Below are 19,404 nucleotides of genomic sequence, written 5' to 3'. Positions count from 1 at the left end.
TCGACAGCAACATTTATGTGCTGATGAATTGAGTTTTGTATTTGTGGGACAAACCAGGGCCATGTTCCCTAAATGCACCTTAGGACTAAGATGATCCTAGTCTTGTTTGTTGACTAACATCATCTTAGCAGTGAGATGCTTTTAACAAAAGGGAAGCATAGTTACAGACCATGTAACTGGTGTCTATCAGGACCTGAGAAAAACAGACAAATGAGTTTTTTCATGCAGAGGAAAGTAGTGGAATCTGACAAAAGCTGGAATCATTTGGTTTCCATTGTACATAGACATCTTGTCCCTGTTTGTTTATTTTGCTGACATTATGTTGGATTAACGATCTTTCAGATTAATTTTTTAGCTTGGACCTTAATGCTATAGTTAATTATGAATATGTAAAGAAGATATGTTTAAAAAAAACACCCTCCTAAAACATTCTCAAGAAAATGTTCATGAACAGCATATGTGCCATTTTAATCATGATTATTAGTTTCAGATGGGACCGATAACAACCATATTATTAAAGATTCTCTGCAAAACCCAAATCTATTCCATAGAAATTGAGTTTGCCTTCAGCCAAGCAGTTTTCTCCTACTACACAACCTCTCCCATACAAACCCCCAGGAGCTGCACGAGGCATCCCCTCAGAAGTTGTGTATTTTATGTAAAATGAACCACTGCATAGTCGCCAATGTGTAGACTTTATTTATGATGTGTAAATTATATACGTTTATTCTTCTTTGTTTTCCTGTGCAATGTTTTATCATCTCTCTGTCTCTTGTATTGTGTGCACTTAATGCAATACCACATTAGTCTTCACTTGTGCAGCACAATAAAGTCTTCAAAACCACACAGTCTCATTAAGAAATTATAGCTTGCATTGTATCTTGCATTGAAAGAGGGTGAGATTATCAGAAAAAATGCCTGTGATAGTATGTCGATTAGATGGTAGAGAAGGTGTGTGATTTTTAGGAACATTTGGGATCAGTGAGCCACAATGGGAGAGACTGGTTGCAGGGTGTTTTTGGGAGGAAGCCCCCATAGAACGTGAGCGGGTGGGATGAGGACAGTTTTTCTAAGGCCCTGCTGGGTCAGCGAAATCTTCCATCACCAGTAACTCTGGCCATCAGTGAGTGGAAGACCTGGCCAAAGAGCATGTATAATCTATCATAAATATATGCAGTGGGCTACACAGAAATGTTGCACATTGAAGCCAGTTACAATTAAAAATTTAGGACACAGTATATCCAGATAAAACAAAAGTTTGAATCATATGCTATATCCTTCTCAACTAGAAACAAATGGACTGTTTAATTAGTTAATTAGTAATGATTTCTCCAGTATTATTTAATGAGTGTGTTTGTTTGAATTTTGCTGTAGTGAAAGTGTAGGTCTGAAAACTGGACTGTGTGAATAGTGTCCAAGTTGATTTCCATACATACAATTTTTTTTGTAGTTCATAAATGTTTACACATGTATCTGGCTTTTACAAATTTGTCTTGTTCGCTCATGCAGGCAAGGCATGGTTGTACAATATGTAAGAGACAACGATAAAAACTTTCATTGATTGATAGAAACATGAAAGCACACATCTCATTGTGGAAGGTTTTGCTCAGTACAGAGAGTTGGCTGCTGTATTTCTGATGTGTGTTTTCTTGTCAGCTAAATTTTTAAAAAATATGTCAAAAATAAGATGCCCCAAACAGATTCAGTTAAATGATTAAATTCTAATCTTTACTCTGAGCACAATACTTGATAAAATACACTTTCCACCACTTCCCTCCCTTAATCCTGCTTTGATTTGCACTTGTGTTTGTGTGTTTTGCATGTCTGTCTCTGTGTCCCACATAAAAACACCTGGCTGAACATCTGCCTCAGAGAGGGACAGTGTTCTAACCTGGAGAGAGGGCACCCTCCTGTTTGAAGTGAGAGAAACTGCAGGTCTGTAAAATTAGCCATATTGAGCAAATTGCCACATATATCAGCAGGTTCTGTCAGTGAAAACTACCAGGTGTTCTCACTGACAGCATGTCTAACAAACACCCCAGCTAACCCAGAACTGAGCAGACCTGCTGTGTCTGCCTTGGAGGGGTGACCTTAACCTTGCATTCCTACACTGAATCATTCATGTGCTTTGCTCAATTTAAGTTACACTTCAACTCCAGGTACACATTAGGACCAGCCAGTTTTTGGTGTATGAGAAAAGAATTTGTCTGTCACAAATGTCTTCTTACATTCAGTCTCAAAAATGTATCGTTCTAGGGGGAAGAGAAAAGTCCTGTAGCTGAGACGATGACTCTAAGTTTCAGTTCACAATAAAGCAGAATGAGGAAGGTAAGGCTACTTCTTTAAAAATAACAGTCACATTTTCTCATTACTACATTAATAAGCTGACTGGTTAAAATGTGAAAGTTTGCCAAGTCGTCCCACAGGTTATTAAGATCTGACCTCAGTGAAAGCTTCAGAGTGAAAGAATCTGGAGAAAAGAACACAATATTACAGAGCTTATCTCTTCACCGCAGCCATGGGGACCAAGTATGGAAACTTGGATCAAGGGATGTGTCCAGAGACTGTTTACATTTCTCTCTCTGAGTCTGCGTCACCAAGTAGTCCAGGCATTCATTACCTCAGCAGCTACTGCTCTTTTCCTCCCAGCTGATGGTGAGGAATGGAGGCATACCAAGACAAAGGAGGAAGCAGTTATTAAAAACAGAGGAGGTGCAAGCAACAATCAGTGGCTCGAGACCCCACCCTGGTCCCCCGGTCCAGGAACACAATCTTCTCGGCAGTCTCTGTTCTTCTGTATGAAGTCTGTTCTACACAGATAGACACACATTCACACACATTTGTGCAGCTATCCTTGTTAGGACATTGCTCTGATTTCCATTGACTGTGGACAACCTAACCCAAACCCTAACTCTAACCATAACCAAAATTAACCTCAATTCACTCCTCACCCCTAACCAGGACCTCAGACATTATGTTTTGACTCACTGGGCCTCAGCTTTGGTTCCCATGAGGACTACTGGTCCCAACAAGGTCTGTGTTTACAAAAGATCCCAAAGGGGTAATAGAAACACACACACACACACACACACACACTCAGCCTTCAGCCACTTTTCCATGTGCTATCTATACCTGAGTGTGCTCAGGGAATGTCAACAAACATGTTGTGGAAGATCATGCTGGAAGCCTGGAAGCTGAAGCCCTTTCCCATAGACAACAACCTAATAAAGAACATGCGATTAGTTTTGGGGGACAACCTTATTGGCCCATGTTAGATGTAGGGCTAAAGCACATGTCTTCGGGGGGGGGGGGGGGGGGGGGGGGGGGGATCCTGAGACAAACATATGTACTATATACCTTTGATGTATTCTTCTCTGCTGTGTAGACAAATATTTCCATATTATGGCCCTTCCCACAACTACCTACTTCTATAAAGCAGTTCCTGAGGGGAAATATTGTTTCAGTTATCTGTGAATTTGCTCCAGCGTAAAGAATTACAGGTGTTTAGGTGTAGATAAATGATAAATGTTTCTCAGCATCTTGCGATTTTATCAGATAGTTCCTCCTGATTCACTCTGTAATGTCATACCCACATCAAATTTAAATGCTCTGTTCTGGTACTTTTAGTGGAGTGCTTCAGTGCTGCCATCTTCTGGTGACATGTTAGTACAGCTGCAAAAATCACACTAACATCTGAGGCCTCTATTAAGTTCCAGACCAACTTTATTGAATGTGCCAAATTATAGTAAGATTAAAAATAAAAGTAGCCTGATAAAGGAAGTTAAATAATACTAAAATCACTTTACAATAATTAGACACATGATTAGTTTAATTAAGATTGTTTTTCTTCTGTACTATCATCATGAATATGTCTAAAAATAAATCCATATTGCAAGAATATGACTTTTAGAAAACATGTTAAGCAGACTGCAAAAGGCCTCCAGAAGCAGTGTCAGACGTCATCTCTTCAGTAGATCAGTCAAAACTGCCTTAGTGTTTACTGCTTTTCTTCTATTTAAAGAGGCATTGTCCTCTTTTTTGTCCTCTTTTTAAAACACAAGCTGTGTTTGTCTCCCTCTAGCGTGGGCCAGTTCCTCTCCTGCATTCACACATTCTGTAGGCACATATGTAGAAAATACCTGCAATAGACAGAGACAGTGTTTTTGGTGATGGATAGTATGTATGTGCGTTTGTATTCTACTTTAATTCTCCTAGGATTTATGTATTAATATTTGATTCATACTGTATCAAGAGGACCAAAGATTATCTCAAAATACACTGCAAAATAGTTGCCTTTGTCCTTTCTCACCTGCAAAGAAGGTCATGAGCATGGCCACCCAGCCCAGTATGTATGACCAGGAGAAGCGCCAGTCACCGAAGCGCCTTCCCAAGAAGTTGACTGTCACTCCAGTATAGATGGCCATACCCAGCAGAACAAAGAAAGCTGAGAGGGACAAAGAAACATACATGTCAGTTAGACTAATGTTTTGTGTAACTGTACGTGTGTGTGCGTGCGTGCATGTGTGTGTGGTCAGGACGGAAGACAGACAACTCACTGGAGACAAAAAACATGATTCCTGCAGCAAAGGAGCGGTTGAACCTTTCGAATGAGGAGAAGTGTGCGAAGGACATGATGCCAGCAATGATGCCCGCAAAGCACGACATCCCTGAGAGGATCATGAAAGCCCTGGTGGCATTCCAGTAGGCTGGAATGAAGCAGGTAGAAATCATCAATTATTATTTCTGCTTTAAAAAATGTCTTTACAAACATACACTCATGCTTGATTAATACTGACATGACAACTGTTGCGACCATTTTTATTGTCAGCCCAAAGTGCTGGTTGTTATTCAGAGATTTAATTGAAATTGAGAGAATTTATTGATCCATGTAGGGAATTGTTATTATCTCTCTAGATATGATTTAAATTTTCAGCTCAGAGTCACTACTCAGGACATCATTTTGCCACTAATTGAGAAAATTAGTTATTTGTCCCTTCCATAATTCTGACAAAACTTTTTACTCTTGGTACACACAAACCAAATGTTGAATTGTAAAAGAGGGACCAATATGAGGCAGTGAGTGGCAGCAGATAGCAGCTCTCACATTGTCAGGGTAAGGCTTGTCTCTTGCATTAGCAGATGGTGAAATACACAGGGACACAGGGACTGAGGTGAAATGTCAGGGGTTCAAAGTCCTGTCGAGATTGTCAAGCCTGAGGCTCTGCTGTCGTACAACAATAGTGCACTGTCACAGTGAAAATAAAGCTACCCTTTCCCCTGATAGAAACACAACCTCGATTGAGCCCTGGGTTTGTCTCAACTGTTATCTTAGCTTTCCCAGAGGAATTAAAAAATATATATAAAAACAAAAGAGAGTGTCTTACCTATGCTGTCAGTCTGCATATAGCACTTGTTGGACATGCAGTACCTCCACAGACCCTGGTGGGCATAGTTTCCAGAGAGACGGTACTGCATCCAGTAGTCAGTTGCAGTAGAAACCACCAACAGGATATTACCCACGATAGCACAGAACAGGCCCCCTCCCATGAAGCTATACATCTTGAGCTGAGATACTGGGGCCGCTGCAGAGCAACTGTAGAAGAAACCAATCAATTTTGGGACACTACCAATATTGTAAAATCATAGTTTGCGATTCATACACTACATTCATATGTGCACACACAGACTTACAGTGTGTGAAGTAAAATTTAGCACATTGTCTAATGAACTGCAAGTGAAGAAACCTGAATAATTTAACAGCTAAAAAGCACTGCATGAATTAAAATATATTCCTTTTGTGGCACTGTGTATGTGCAATGATACAACCTAAGTTATTTTCAGAAATTAAACAATGCTCATTCAAATTCTGCCAAAACTTCACAAAAGCTCTGGAAAATGGGGGGTCATGGTGGTGATGAAGCTGGTCAGATTGTCCATTTGGAGCTCTGTTTGAGAACCACATTTGGTGCCAGCCAAACAGAAAGCCACTCCACAACAAGGAAAACTAGTGAAATATTAACAAACTTCCTCAAACTTTTCATCAAACATATTTACCTCTTCTTTAGTGGAAACATCACTATTAGCTGAACAAGTGTAAAGCAAAACCACAGCTATTCTTTATGATAATGCGGTTTGTTGCAGTTCCCCTTCCAGATCCACTTGTCACAGCAGTGTTCAGCAGTAATGAGGTTTTATCTGATTCTGCCAGCCTCTGTCCAATCACAGTCATCATAAATGTTAAAGTATTGCTCTCTGATTCACACACACAAAAAGACCCTGAAATATGATCCCTTACCTTGTTTCTGGAAATGCACCCTCTCTACTGCCCACCTTCCAGAGGTAAAGATAGAGATGGGTGGAGGGGGGAAGAGAGAGAACTGCTGCTCACTTGGTGGGAAAGAGAGAGAGTCACAGACAATACTACAACCAAAAAGTTGTCCCCTCGTTTTTTGTTGATGAAAGCAAAATCCTTTGCAGCCATCAGTCTCCCTGTGTGGGAGGCACCTGAATGAGACACTACAGGGGCCACAGTGCATGTGACCCTGTACATTTGAGTGTGTGTGTCTGACAGTGTGGATATGGGGCCTTGGAAAAGGGGGTGGCGGTCCATGTTTCCCTTTTTTCGGGTTTTGTTTGTTTGTAAATGGTGTGCTCTAGAACTGGGGATATGCATAGGTATGCAGGACTGTCTGTGTCAATGCAACTTGCTGAAACAGACACTTTTCTTTCAGTGCGGCTACACTGGCGGCATGGGGGGACACATATACATGGAGCGCTCTATACAGGCAGTATCTCTTTCTCCCTCCTATAGGACTGTATTATCTAGTATCAAACATGATTAATGTTTTTTCTGTTTTGAAGTTTGCCTTACAGACGGGATAAAAATCTAGAAATACAGACTACTGTGACTCACGGAAACACATACAAAATAAATGCATGTGTCTCTCAATCTTTTTAACACACAAATTCTTACAAAAATGGCATTTTTCAAACCTTGTATTCAGTTCAGTAGACTGACCCACAAATCATGACACAGTATGTAAATTTAGTGTGGCAGTTAACACTGTTTAAATCCAATTGTTCTCTTGTAACTACGGATGCCAGGGAGTATGAGTAAGATTTGCTAGATATACAGTTTATTTTGCGTGTGTTTTGATGTGCACATGAGCATAAGTGAGGGGACATTTCAGGCCTTCTGGCTGTGGGAAAAAAAATGAATGAGAAATGGCTGATACCGTGGGCAGTGTGGCATAAAGGTTAGAGAAATTACCCCTACTGAGGTGCCCTTGAGCGAGGCACTAAACTCCAACTGCTCCACTTCTTAGTTACCAACAGATTAAACCGTGGTTTCCCTGGGAAGCTTCAAGGTGTATATTTAAATATGTGTTGAAATGATGAAGATAAAATGTAAGTGAGCACAATGTCAGGCTATGCATGAGGGTGCCACTGGATCGGTCAGACAAGCTGAATTAACATTATTATTAACTCTCCCAAGACTCTGGCCAACACTGGAAATCCTTATATTTGAGAAACTGGCAGCAAAACATTTAGCGACTTTTGCTTGTTAAGTAACCTAATTGTTTATCAAAATTGTTGGTGATTAAGCGACTAATTGTTTCAGCACCACCTCAGTTGTTTTTCATTTTCAGAAAGCCTGTTTGTCACTGAAGTTAGGTAGAATTAATGTTCAAAGAACATTTCTGACACAGGCCATCTTTTAAAAGAAACCATCTATTGTTTTCTTTTGAGTGACTGAACCACCACCATTAGACACATGATCAGCAGGCTCCTCATCAGGACCAACATTAACCTGCATGAGTGCTGTAACTTTCAGGGGATATAAATATTATCAGTGCTGCACTTGAGATAACCAGGTAGACGTGTGAGATTCGTTCTGGAAAGAGGTTTGACCTCTTATGACCCGGAAGCTGACGCCAGACCCGAGCTGTTCCATTGGTGGAGTAAAGATGGCTGACCAAGGCGCCGCAGATCCTGGTAATAACAACAATAATAAACCTGAAGCCTCGGAGGGAACTATTATTAAGGTCACAGTGAAAACCCCTAAGGACAAAGAAGAAATCGCCATCGCAGAGGATGCCTCTGTCACTCAGGTTTGTTGATTTGACAGGCGCGGAGCTGGCTGGTGCGTGCTCTAACGTCATGCCCCTGCCCACAACTTCAGCTAGGAAGCTAATTAGCTGTGTTAGCATTTGTCGTCTCTCTTACCGGCTAACTGAGAGTGTGTGAAATTAAAGAGGTTGTGTGTAGTGAAAGTATTACTGCTTGGGTTAACAACTGTTCGGCGTTATTAACGTTGTTGACATCCAATAGAGAGATATAACCATGTTATTATTTGAAGTGGCTAACCGGCTAGCCGGCTATGGGCTAACAGCTAGCTAGCTAGTCAGCGTTAGCTGTGGTAACGTTAGCTAACGATGTAGCCAAACAAGTGTCAGCTGACGGGCTTCGCTCTGGCTATACCTCAGCGATAATGGCCTGATAAAGCCATGGAAGTGGTTTTGGATGGATGCTGTGCCGAGTCGCTTTCATTTCCCATCTCAGCTCAGCACATTTTAAAGATACTGAACCTCGCTTTCACTCTAGAACATTCTCCCTGCTGCCACTGAGTCATTTAGCTTTCCTGGGAATATACAGCACTCTCAGAGCTGCTGTTTGCTTGGAGACGCGTTACACTGAAACCATAATGCAATCAGGGTGAAATCCAGGCCATGGTGAAATCGTTGTTTCTGTAAGATCTGTAAGATTCTGTGTAATCAAGCTTTTAATATCACTCCGTGGTCCTAAGTAGCCATTTTTGTCTGCTTGTAAATGTGTCATGGTTCAGTGTTCAAACGTTGGACTTGTATCTCCGACTTCTAAGCATGTGTTGTCATCCTTATCTACATGTTGCTTTATACTTGATACGCATAATGAAAATATTCTTCAGTCTTAGAGAAGAACGTTTTATGTACACTTGGCAGGCAGTTTATTAGGTGCACCTAACTAAAGCTGATGCAGTCTAATGCAACAGTCCTGCAATAAATCTTGCCTTCATGAAGGTTATAATGTTCAGCTTGTGTTGAAACTGTTTTAGAGAGGTGTTGATTCAACTGTATGATCATTTTAGAGGCTGTAGTTTGTGAGTTATACTGACAGGTGTTTCTATTATTTTGTCCGCTCCATTTATTTCAGTGATGCTGGGCTAAACAAAATAAATACTTGTCTGTATGACACATTACAGTTCAACAGCACCACCAGCTGCATCCTCAAATTATAATACAATTGAATCACCAGTTTCAATCAAAACTGCACATTATAACCGTCATGCAGGGTTTATTGCTAACTGAGTGTATATTGGTATAAAATTGTTATGGGAAGACTAAGCATTCAGACAATACAAGAATAAACAGCAATAAAAGGAAATTTAGAAAAATCAAATAACAAGCTAGAATAAAGATAAGAATTTGTGACAATTAGTTTTCTTTTTCATGAGTTTTTAGAAGAAATTATACATTTTGATGTCTCATGTTGGTGATTAGCATATTTCAGGCAGAACAAGCTCTACAGAGTTGATTAATTTTTACAGTTTGTCAGTTCTATTGTCAATTGTTACATTGTTAACATTCCTGAAGGCCTATATAAGCACTGCAAGTGATTTATTAAGGCTCTGTGTTGAGATGAGTATTTACAGTGAAAATTAAACATTGAACCCTACTGTGGGATGAGATCATTTTCTTTGTGAATTATGGTTCACACAGTAGTCAAAGAGTAACAATGATTTGGCAGATTTAGAGCGTTGGGACCTCTGTTAATAGGATAAGTTCAGAGAACTTTCTCGAAAATTTGATCTTTAAGTCTTGAAGGTTGCAACAGAACAGAAACGGGTTAGAGCAGCACTACTGAAGTGTAACCATCTCATTCTCAATAATATCTTCATTCCCAGTTTCTTTCTGACCTCCTTCACCTCTCCCCATTGTCTATGTAATTGCTAATTTTTATTTTTATTTTTTGCTGTCTTACAGTTCAAAGAAGAGATCTCGAGGCGGTTCAAAGCTAAACAGGACCAGCTGGTTCTGATTTTTGCAGGGAAGATCTTGAAGGATGGCGACAGCCTCAGCCAACATGGCATCAAGGATGGCCTGACAGTTCACCTAGTCATAAAGACAGCACACAAGTAAGGCAAAATTATACAAAGCATGTTGGTTCAACAGAACACTTTGTAGCGGGCCTGTAAGGACGATTCTTTTGCTCAGTGTAATCTTGGAGTGGAATTCAGTGAATTGCATATGTTGTTGCGTTTATGTTACCAGCCAAACTGTCTGCTTGTATATGTACTGAACTTCTGTGAACAATCTGTGTAGGGCAGGAGATGGTGGTAGCACCTCGGCCTCTAGCTCAACCTCCACTCAAGCAGGCAGTACATCCACCTCTAGTCCAGCCGCCAACCCCTCCTCCACAGCAGGTTCTACTGGCTCTGCTCCACCACCCACACAGACACCCAACATACTGAGTGAGTCCACCCGTGTGTAACTATTTTAAATTCAAACATCCTTTATTAGTTCAGTACCCCAGAGATAATGTGATTAACCCTCACCCACCCATCTGGCCTCCGTCAGCTGGCTTTGGTGACCTGGCGAGTCTGGCTGGACTGGGCATGGGCTCGGCTAACTTCATGGAGCTGCAGCAGCAGATGCAGAGGCAGCTCATGTCCAACCCAGAGATGCTTTCTCAGATCATGGAGAACCCGCTGGTTCAGAACATGATGTCCAACCCAGACCTGATGCGGCAGATGATCATGGCCAATCCTCAGATGCAACAGCTGATGGAACGCAACCCTGAGATCTCCCACATGCTCAACAACCCTGAGCTCATGAGACAGGTAAAGGAACTAAGGAAGGCCGAATGGCAGTCATATAGTTAGCACTGGCATAATTGCAGTAGGTCCGCCACTCCATTTGGGTCTCTTTATTTTATGTTTTGCTAGCTCTGTTTTAAAAATAACTTAATCTCACTTGCCCTCTCTCCCTTTTTATCTCACCTTCCAGACCATGGAGTTGGCCAGGAACCCAGCCATGATGCAGGAAATGATGCGGAACCAGGACCGGGCTCTGAGCAACTTGGAGAGCATCCCAGGAGGTTACAATGCCTTGCGGAGGATGTACACAGACATCCAGGAACCCATGTTCAGCGCTGCCAGGGAACAGGTAGCTGGGGGGAATGTTTACTGATCAAATCTTTGTTTGTGCATGTATTAATCCTCGTTAAGACTTGTTTTCACACATTCTATAATCTTTTGTTATGGCTGTATTTGCCAATGTTAAGTAGCTAACTATAGTATGTTTTGACTGCTGTACTGTTTTTTTAATGTGTCCAATCTCCTTCTCTGTAGTTTGGTAGCAACCCGTTCTCAGCTCTAGGTGGCAGCTCTGAGTCCGGTGCCCAGCCATCTCGGACAGAGAACCGGGAGCCCCTGCCCAATCCATGGGGCCCACCAAATTCTTCTAACCCATCTGAGAGTGGAGGGGCCACCACAGGGAGCACTAGCACCACTGGGGGCACCAACCCGAGTGTGTCCAACCCTCTGGGCATCAATCCTGGGAGTTTGGGTAATGGTAAGACAGAGCAGAACATGCAAGTTTTTCAGCTGCTGTATTTATTTGTGTGCATACATTAACTGACGTTCCGATGCGTTGCAGGCATTTTCAACAGCCCAGGCATGCAGAGTCTACTGCAGCAGATCTCAGAAAACCCTCAGTTGATGCAGAACATGCTGTCTGCTCCCTACATGCGCAGCATGATGCAGTCACTGGCTCAAAACCCAGAGTTGGCCTCCCAGGTAAGGAGTGGAAAGACGAACGCATGCACACATACATAGACACCACTGTGAAAACCCATATGTATAGTCATATTACATTGCAAATCCAGAGATTCTAGGTTAAAATCCTCTCCTAAACCTCTTTGTTATTCAAATTGAGTACCACATATGGATTTGATTGATTATATTTAACTCTTCAGTTTGTAATGAATTGCAAATAGCGGGATCTGGCGAGACCTGTTGTGCATTAGGCCAATAAGCCCAGTTATTTAGCACACTCGCAGAGAACAGAGGGGATTGTCTGTTGAGCTCACTTGCTTTTGCAGCAAACTGCAAGAAAGGGTAAACAACATGGCTTTGACTTACTTGCTGTTAATAAACATGGCTGACTGTATGGAAAATCAGAACAAGTTGACAGTGGAGAGTTGCACAAGCATTGATATGAAAGACAGGGATTGTCTAGAACTTTTATTTCTGTTACACATATTTAAATATCCAATCTAGTGAGTAAGCAGCATATCTTGGTGAGGAATGACAAATTGTCTTGACTGTCTTTCTCTCTCTACCAGGTTTTGATGAATAATCCCTTGTTTGCTGGAAACCCACAGCTGCAGGAACAGTTTAGAGCTCAGCTGCCCATCTTTCTGCAGCAGGTACATCGCTCATTTCAGTCCAATAACTCAGTCCTAGATATTGATGTTTACTGCCTTCTAAAAAGGCACAAAGAAAGTCCTGGTAACATAACAAAGGATGGCACTGATTGGCCCATAGAGGGCAATATACTGTAACAAGCCCTAATCCAGGTGATAGGAAACACATGTACTTGTACGTGCTGAACATTTTTGTCTCAAGGATTGTAGATATCTGCCATAGATCTGCTACCAGTTCAAATACTTTTGATAAGCCTCTTGTCATTTTCTCATGAACTCCAGATCAGAATACCAGACATTTTGGCGTTAGGAGCGTTGCTTTAAATGTGCTTTTACTTTTCTGCTTATTTCATTTCTGCAAAATGTAGATGCATTAGATGGACGGCTAATTGATCAATGTGTTCATTCATTGCGACTCTCTCTGTTTGGTTGCAGATGCAGAACCCAGAAGCCCTGTCAGTGATGACCAACCCCCGGGCCATGCAAGCTCTAATGCAGATCCAACAGGGCCTACAGACTCTGCAGACAGAAGCACCTGGCCTCATGCCCAGGTATTTGCACATAAACAGATATAAATATGGTGCTTTTTTTTTTTTTAATAGATTTTTTTTTTCAACTATGTTGGATTTTCTTTTGGTCTAGTTTGATGTCAGGTGGAATTCCTGGCATACCCACAGGAGGGGGCATTCCCACAGAGAACCCGGCCTCCTCACCCAGCAGTGCAGGAACAAACACTGCCCAGCAGCAGCTGATGCAACAGATGCTCCAGATGTTTGCCGGAGGAGGTGGAGGAGGAAGCGCGACGGTACACACATGCAGAGGAGTTACATCATTCACACCTGTGTAACTTTTTTTCTTTTTCTTTTTAAAGTTTTGTTAATGTCTCTCGGTAGACCCAGACCCCTGAAGTGCGGTTCCAGTCCCAGCTGGACCAGCTGAACGCCATGGGCTTCATCAACCGCGAGGCCAACCTGCAGGCCCTCATCGCTACTGGAGGAGACATCAACGCCGCAATTGAGAGACTGCTTGGCTCACAACCCTCGTAAAGACATACAGTGCATACATACATACCTAACTCATACACACACCCAGCATCTACAGAGAACCAAGAGAAATTTAAGTGTATTGTCCCAAACTTTACAGAAGAAACTCGGGCAGGATCGGTAAGACCCTCAATCTACATCTGTTCTCAGATCATTCCCTAGTCCCCATACTTTCTCTTTTTGGCGTCATCCATCCAGATCTCTGTTCCAGAGTGCTGCTGTAGAGCCGGACTGAACCACTCTCACCTTGAGGGGTGTTCTGGTGCAGAGAAAAGGAGCGAAAACCTCTCCTGAAAAGGGATTCCCAACAATTTCTTCATTCACTTTTTTTCTTCACTTAAAACTGGAGTGGAGTGTTGCAGACAGACATTTACATAATACAGATTAAACCCATGTGATGTGATTGGCTGTTGGCTCTGTTTCGTACATGGCCTTCATGAGACAGCTTATTAGCATTTAACAAGCAAATCAATACATGAAGATCTTCTGGTACACAGACAGAACATGAAGATATCTTGTCCATACAGGCGTTCAGTCTCATTCCTTCCTCTTTCCCTGTTCTTGAGATTCTACATAAATAGCTGTTTTTGCCCAATAATTTTCACTATTTATTGCAAGCGCTTCAGAGAATGACGCCCTCCACAGTTCCCTAAACTTGTAATTTGTCATTCCAGATAAAAGCGCCCACTCTCGGGTGCACAGTGTCTTTTCCTTCTGAGGCACCACTGCTGTGCCTTCTGTCCTTCCCTGCCCTGTAAGAGCATTGTCCGCAGATGACATCCTCAGCGGGTTAATGAAAAACACCCTCCCCAAAAATATTCCACACAGCATCATCCAGAACTGTAACCATAATCAAATATCACATTGCAGCAGCTCTGAAGCAGAGGACACTGTTAGAATGAACATGAATGAAACAAACAAGCTTTCTTTCATTTTAATCTGATTCTTCATTTTATTTTATTTTTGTTTAATTTTTTTTTTTTTGAGGTGCAGTTACTACCTAGAGATAATTATGATTTGTCTCGCATTAAAATAAACGTGGAAATCAAGTGAGTAAAATGAATAAATTAAATAAATAAATAAATAATGGAAAGGCTTTACAAACAATTCTGGTATGGTGGCACCATACATTTCTAAAATCAAGTTCTAGGTTGTCTTATTCTTTTTTTTCCTTTTGAAAATCTCAGCATTGTAGTTGTGGTAACCTTGGCAACTGCTTCGATAGCTTTGCTTTGTCTGTTGACCTCAGCTGAAAAAAGAAAAAGAAAAAAACATCTCCCAATTGAACATGTTGGAACTAACTTTTAACAGTACTGTACTAAAAAAAAATAAAACATGGTCAAAAACAGTCTACGCCCCGTGTCGGTTGATTAAAGCCTTGTGATGGTGTAAGATTGTGCAAGATGGCGTCCGTAGCTTTCCATCCATTCGAATTTTCTGGCATTCAAGTTCCTATAAAATCCTTAGGCTCTTGCTCTGCTTTTGTTTGTTGTTCCATATGAAAATGTTTCAGTTTGCCGTGCAGCTGAAAGGTATGTTAGACACAGTTTGTTTGGCACGATTATTGGTAACACTTTATTTTAGAGATGGCATATTTCTCCACTAATTTCTTAGAAAGGGGCTGGTATGTTACCCTGACTTTTCACAGGCAGGCTTCGGGAAGGAATACAAATTGGTGAATTACTTTCCAGTAACTTTGGAGAATATGCAAAAATGTAAAAGTTGTCAACAGGGAAGAATAAAATTTAACAATTTTTTTAAATTTCCAATTATAAAATGACAAATTAATGACAATTTTTTAAACTGTGGTTTAAATGGGACAGTTCTTTTAAGGAAATTCCCCTGGAAGTCAACCAACTGCTCACAGCCAACTGAGCTTAGACAGCTGCCTCTGAATACTGCCTCTGTCTCCCCTGGAGTTTATCATATTACAGAGTTTGTTCCAGGAAATGTCCTAAAAAATTACAAGGTAATTATGAACCTGTAAAATAAAGCGTTACCTAATGATGTGTAAGACAAAGTTGCATTACGGCTCATATTGTACATGTGTTAATACAACCGTACAACTGTGAGCCTAAACTGTGAATGTGCTGTTTGTAGCTGTATTTATATCTGTTTTTGGCCTCTGCTGCAGAAAGCATTAAAATCATCTACAATCAAAGTGAGACATGAACATTAGTACATCAGGTCAGATCTACAAACATCCCTGTAGACATCAGACAAGTGGTAAAATGGCGTCATGCTCTGACACAAAGATCCACCTGTTGGGTCAGGTTTATTGTCATACAAATGAACAGTCACTTGAGTGAAAGGAGAGCATAGGAGAGGGTGGGGTCTGTTCCTGATGACTACCTGCGAGTGGTTCTACCTGTTCCACCTGCTCTCCTCCCCCCTTCCCTCCCGCCAGCCCTCCCTCTGGTGTCAGCTGATGAGGGATCGGCAGGCCACAGGACTCCTGCCTGCCTGTCTGTCCTCAATCAGGAGCTACCCCTATCCACAGATAAAGAAGGAAGCGGGCAGGTACAGCTGAACCTGTTCTCTTTTTCTCCTCCATTTTCACCTTTCTCTCTCCACTCTCCACTCTGGAGAGAGAGAAAGAGGAGTGAGGCTGTATTTGTTTTTCTTTCTGTCTGTTTTTTTTATGTTTGGCTCTTCTCTACGTTGGGAGCTTGCATTGAAAGTGGCTTCAGGATATTTACTGAGTGAGACAGGAGCCAATCGTCACTGAACGCAGCATGGGGTCTGATGACTCGTACAATTTTGTCTTTAAGGGTGAGTCATGTTTACTTAAGCTGTGATTGTGTAGGAAGAGCTAAAGTAAAGTGTATTTCTTCATATCTGTAGATGGTAAAGCGGTCAGGTGCAGCTCGCGTTGTAGCTCTCTCCTGTAGGAAGAGAGTAGGAGGAAAATGAGGAAGTGATTGCTTTTGGTCCATTTGGTTGTAAACCGTTTGACCTTTGACCTATTAGAGAAACATATGTGCTTTCATTTTCTGCCTCACTTGAGAGACTGTTATGTGGTACCTGTGCTTAATTCCTTGATTAAAATAAGCTGCCTATGAATTTCCATTCCACTCATTCCAAAGTAAAGTCAACCACAGGTTAGAGCTGCCACGGTAATGTGATGTAATGGTGTCTGGAGTCTGGTTAGGGTGACAGAAAGTCTACACGTGTCACATCAGATGAAGCATATCTGATTCATTACAGAAACATATCGCTTTACGCAACGAGCACACATACTTTTGGATTTAATGTGTCATAAAAGCTAGATTTTTGAAACAAAGCATTTATAATGAATGGTATAATTTCTTCTTCTTCTGTCTGTGCCTGTTCAGTGGTTTTGATAGGGGAGTCTGGCGTAGGAAAAAGCAACCTCCTGTCTCGCTTCACCAAGAATGAGTTCAGTCACGACAGTCGCACAACCATCGGTGTCGAGTTCAGCACGAGGACCGTTCAGCTGGACAGCTTCACCATCAAAGCTCAAATCTGGGACACAGCAGGGCTGGAGCGCTACAGGGCTATCACCTCAGCGTGGGTACACACACACACGCACATGCACATATAAATGCATGAATAGTTAGTAATAGTAAGTAAGTAACACTGATTTCAGTGCATGTAATTATCAGTCACTCCCCCTTCACCCACATCACATATTTTATAATAATCACAGCTTACTGTGAAAAAAATAAGGTCCAACCCATGTACGTTTGGTCTCTCTCACCTGGTGGACTCAGGTACTACAGGGGAGCGGTTGGAGCGCTGTTGGTCTATGACATTAGCAAACACCTGACCTATGAGAGCGCAGAGAGATGGCTGAAGGAGCTGTACGACCACGCAGACCCTCATATCGTGGTCATGCTGGTGGGAAATAAGAGCGACCTGGAGACCCTCAGGACTGTGCCCACAGAGGAGGCCAAGGACTTTGCAGGTTAGTTCAGCAGTATTATGATTATTTTTGAATGTTTGTTAAATTAGGTTTTACAACATTAAAAATCATATTTAAAGCTCAGTACAGTTAAATTTGCTCCTTGAATAACTGTAACCCCTCACCAATCCAGACAAGAGAGGTCTTATGTTCATGGAAACATCAGCGTTGGACTCCACCAACGTGGAAGCTGCCTTCAATGAAGTGCTCACCGGTAGGGGTTCAGTAACTTCGCCAAAACACACATCCTCAGTTTTCTCTGAATTACCCACTGATGTCTCTCTATTACCTCCAGCGATCCATAAGAAAGTGGCCAGCAGAGAGGTGACCCGCGGCTCCATTAGCGCTGTAACTCTATCCAGCCCCATCGGACCGACCAGCGAGGCACAAGAGGAGCGCAGAGGCTGTTGCAAGAGCTCCTAACAGACTGCAGCCCCCATACAGATCTGCTCTGTCCACGTTGAAGCAACATCATGCTCGACTGTCATTCAAGCTCAAGCATGACATCTTTCACACACTATTTGAAGTGCAAGGTACCCACTTGACACTTGAGGAGTCAATGTACAAACGTCCTATAAAAGCTGCACAGTATATAACCGAGAAACAACAGATTCAAAGAAAATCCATATTTTTTTAACACTATATTTCCTGTGGTGTCTAATGGGCGTTTCTGCTTCCACTTCATATTTTTAAAGAGTTGTAAATTTGTGTTGCTTTTATACACAAATGCACTGGGATTGATTCGGAATAAATTATTTATGTTATTCTGGCTGCATGTAATTTTACCACACAAAAACACAAATATATTATTTGCATTAAACAGATAATCTAAACTAGGTAAGGGAACAGGAGAGAGAGGGATGATGTGAAATTGAGAGAATCAGACAGCAGACAGCAGTGGCATTCAACCTGTGAGCTGGAAGAATAAAAAGAGGTCATGAAATGATTACAGGTGAGGGCAAGAAAGAACAGTTTTTGTCTTTTGTTTTGTCTTGAGAAAGGCGGTGTAGTTTGTCTCTAGTCCTCCAAAAATTATTCAAATGAAACTATAAAAACAGAAAATTAATTTCTGATCAAACAGCTGACGACTCATGGGCATGCACCCTGTGGGGGAGCTGCTCGTAGACACCGCTTCATGTTAAAGTCCCCCTCCAATCAGACTTTTGCTGTGCAGAATCATGTAAAGTATGTGCTATTTCTTACACCACAAGGCTGTTTTCATGTTAATTTGCTGAGGGGGAAGTGCTCACATTAAATCTGAATTTAAGACATGTTTACACAGGCATGACTTGGTGTGATGTGGAAATCTAAAGCTTCTGAGTTTTTTTTTTGTAGTTTCTAAATTTTTATTTTCTGTGGAAGAAGAAGCAGACGTAATTTTAAGAAATGTTATCTATATTATTAGAGCTTGTTGGTGGAGGGAAAAAGGCACAAATTATAATTGAAAGAAAGTATTCAAATACTATCTTTAAGGGGTCACAGTTAAAAAAAAATGTTGGGAAAGGTGTTTCACCATCATGAGTCGAAGGTGTTCTGTCTCCTGTCAGCCTGTAGGTGGCAGAACTGATGTTGAAAGCTGAACATCAAGCATCAGGACTATGTAGTGCATGTGTTCCCTCTTTCATTTGCTTATTAACTCCAGTACATCTCACACTACCATCTCATCCCATACTGTTCATTACATTAATAATCATGGTGGTGAGCTCCTGTGGTGCTGTAGTGTTTTCCCCATGGTAGCAACCTCTGTTGCCCTCTTCAGGGGCTAATCTCAGAGTGCCTATGAAGTAGGAAATTAATTTACACTTTTCCCACAAATAGTGCAGTAATTCACAGGCTTTATGTCAGTGTGTGTGCAGATGATCTCCAGACTATGGTTGTAATTGGACGGACTCACATGGCGCGACTGGGAGAATATAAATCTACAGCAGTGATGGTTAATGACATTCTGGACAGATAGTACTCTATCTCTGG

At 41.6% G+C, this 19,404-nt stretch overlaps 3 protein-coding genes across 3 annotated transcripts; 2 read left to right on the top strand and 1 right to left on the bottom strand.

Annotated features, from left to right (window-relative positions):
• Positions 1-3,780: 3,780 nt before the first annotated feature.
• Positions 3,781-6,146, bottom strand: LOC121192108 (lens fiber membrane intrinsic protein-like). The gene is made up of 5 exons (XM_041053669.1): positions 6,055-6,146; positions 5,385-5,593; positions 4,557-4,706; positions 4,310-4,444; positions 3,781-4,139 (listed from the first exon to the last, which is right to left on the bottom strand). The coding sequence occupies exons 1-5, from the start codon at positions 6,072-6,074 to the stop codon at positions 4,078-4,080; spliced, it is 576 nt and encodes a 191-aa protein (XP_040909603.1). The 5' UTR covers positions 6,075-6,146; the 3' UTR covers positions 3,781-4,077.
• Positions 6,147-7,916: 1,770 nt separating this feature from the next.
• Positions 7,917-14,856, top strand: LOC121191631 (ubiquilin-4-like). Its single transcript, XM_041052873.1, has 11 exons — positions 7,917-8,111; positions 10,023-10,174; positions 10,362-10,510; positions 10,617-10,879; positions 11,046-11,204; positions 11,390-11,612; positions 11,697-11,836; positions 12,385-12,468; positions 12,901-13,016; positions 13,108-13,270; positions 13,359-14,856. Exons 1-11 carry the CDS (start codon positions 7,917-7,919, stop codon positions 13,509-13,511), a joined length of 1,797 nt encoding a protein of 598 aa, XP_040908807.1. The 3' UTR covers positions 13,512-14,856.
• A 1,109-nt stretch (positions 14,857-15,965) lies between these two features.
• On the top strand, positions 15,966-18,197 carry LOC121191632 (ras-related protein Rab-25-like). The gene is made up of 5 exons (XM_041052874.1): positions 15,966-16,280; positions 16,844-17,039; positions 17,243-17,436; positions 17,567-17,647; positions 17,729-18,197. Exons 1-5 carry the CDS (start codon positions 16,244-16,246, stop codon positions 17,854-17,856), a joined length of 636 nt encoding a protein of 211 aa, XP_040908808.1. The 5' UTR covers positions 15,966-16,243; the 3' UTR covers positions 17,857-18,197.
• Positions 18,198-19,404: the final 1,207 nt, after the last annotated feature.

Source organism: Toxotes jaculatrix, chromosome 13 (assembly GCF_017976425.1).
Source record: "Toxotes jaculatrix isolate fToxJac2 chromosome 13, fToxJac2.pri, whole genome shotgun sequence".
Classification (NCBI taxonomy): Eukaryota; Metazoa; Chordata; class Actinopteri; family Toxotidae; genus Toxotes; species Toxotes jaculatrix.
Note: the sequence above shows the minus strand (reverse complement) of the source record. Positions and strands in the feature narration are given on the sequence as shown.

Excerpts from the sequence above, each read along its gene's own strand:
- LOC121192108 (XM_041053669.1), bottom strand. The coding sequence starts at position 6,074 with ATGTTTCCACTAAAGAAGAG. Across the intron at positions 4,445-4,556 it reads AATCATGTTTTTTGTCTCCA|CTTTCTTTGTTCTGCTGGGT; the intron begins GTGAGTTGTCTG and ends TGTCCCTCTCAG. Across the intron at positions 4,140-4,309 it reads GCTCATGACCTTCTTTGCAG|GTATTTTCTACATATGTGCC; the intron begins GTGAGAAAGGAC and ends TGTCTATTGCAG.
- LOC121191631 (XM_041052873.1), top strand. The coding sequence starts at position 7,917 with ATGACCCGGAAGCTGACGCCAGACCCGAGCTGTTCCATTGGTGGAGTA. Across the intron at positions 10,175-10,361 it reads GTCATAAAGACAGCACACAA|GGCAGGAGATGGTGGTAGCA; the intron begins GTAAGGCAAAAT and ends CAATCTGTGTAG. Across the intron at positions 12,469-12,900 it reads TGCCCATCTTTCTGCAGCAG|ATGCAGAACCCAGAAGCCCT; the intron begins GTACATCGCTCA and ends GTTTGGTTGCAG.
- LOC121191632 (XM_041052874.1), top strand. The coding sequence starts at position 16,244 with ATGGGGTCTGATGACTCGTACAATTTTGTCTTTAAGG. Across the intron at positions 17,040-17,242 it reads TACAGGGCTATCACCTCAGC|GTACTACAGGGGAGCGGTTG; the intron begins GTGGGTACACAC and ends TGGTGGACTCAG. Across the intron at positions 17,648-17,728 it reads CTTCAATGAAGTGCTCACCG|CGATCCATAAGAAAGTGGCC; the intron begins GTAGGGGTTCAG and ends TATTACCTCCAG.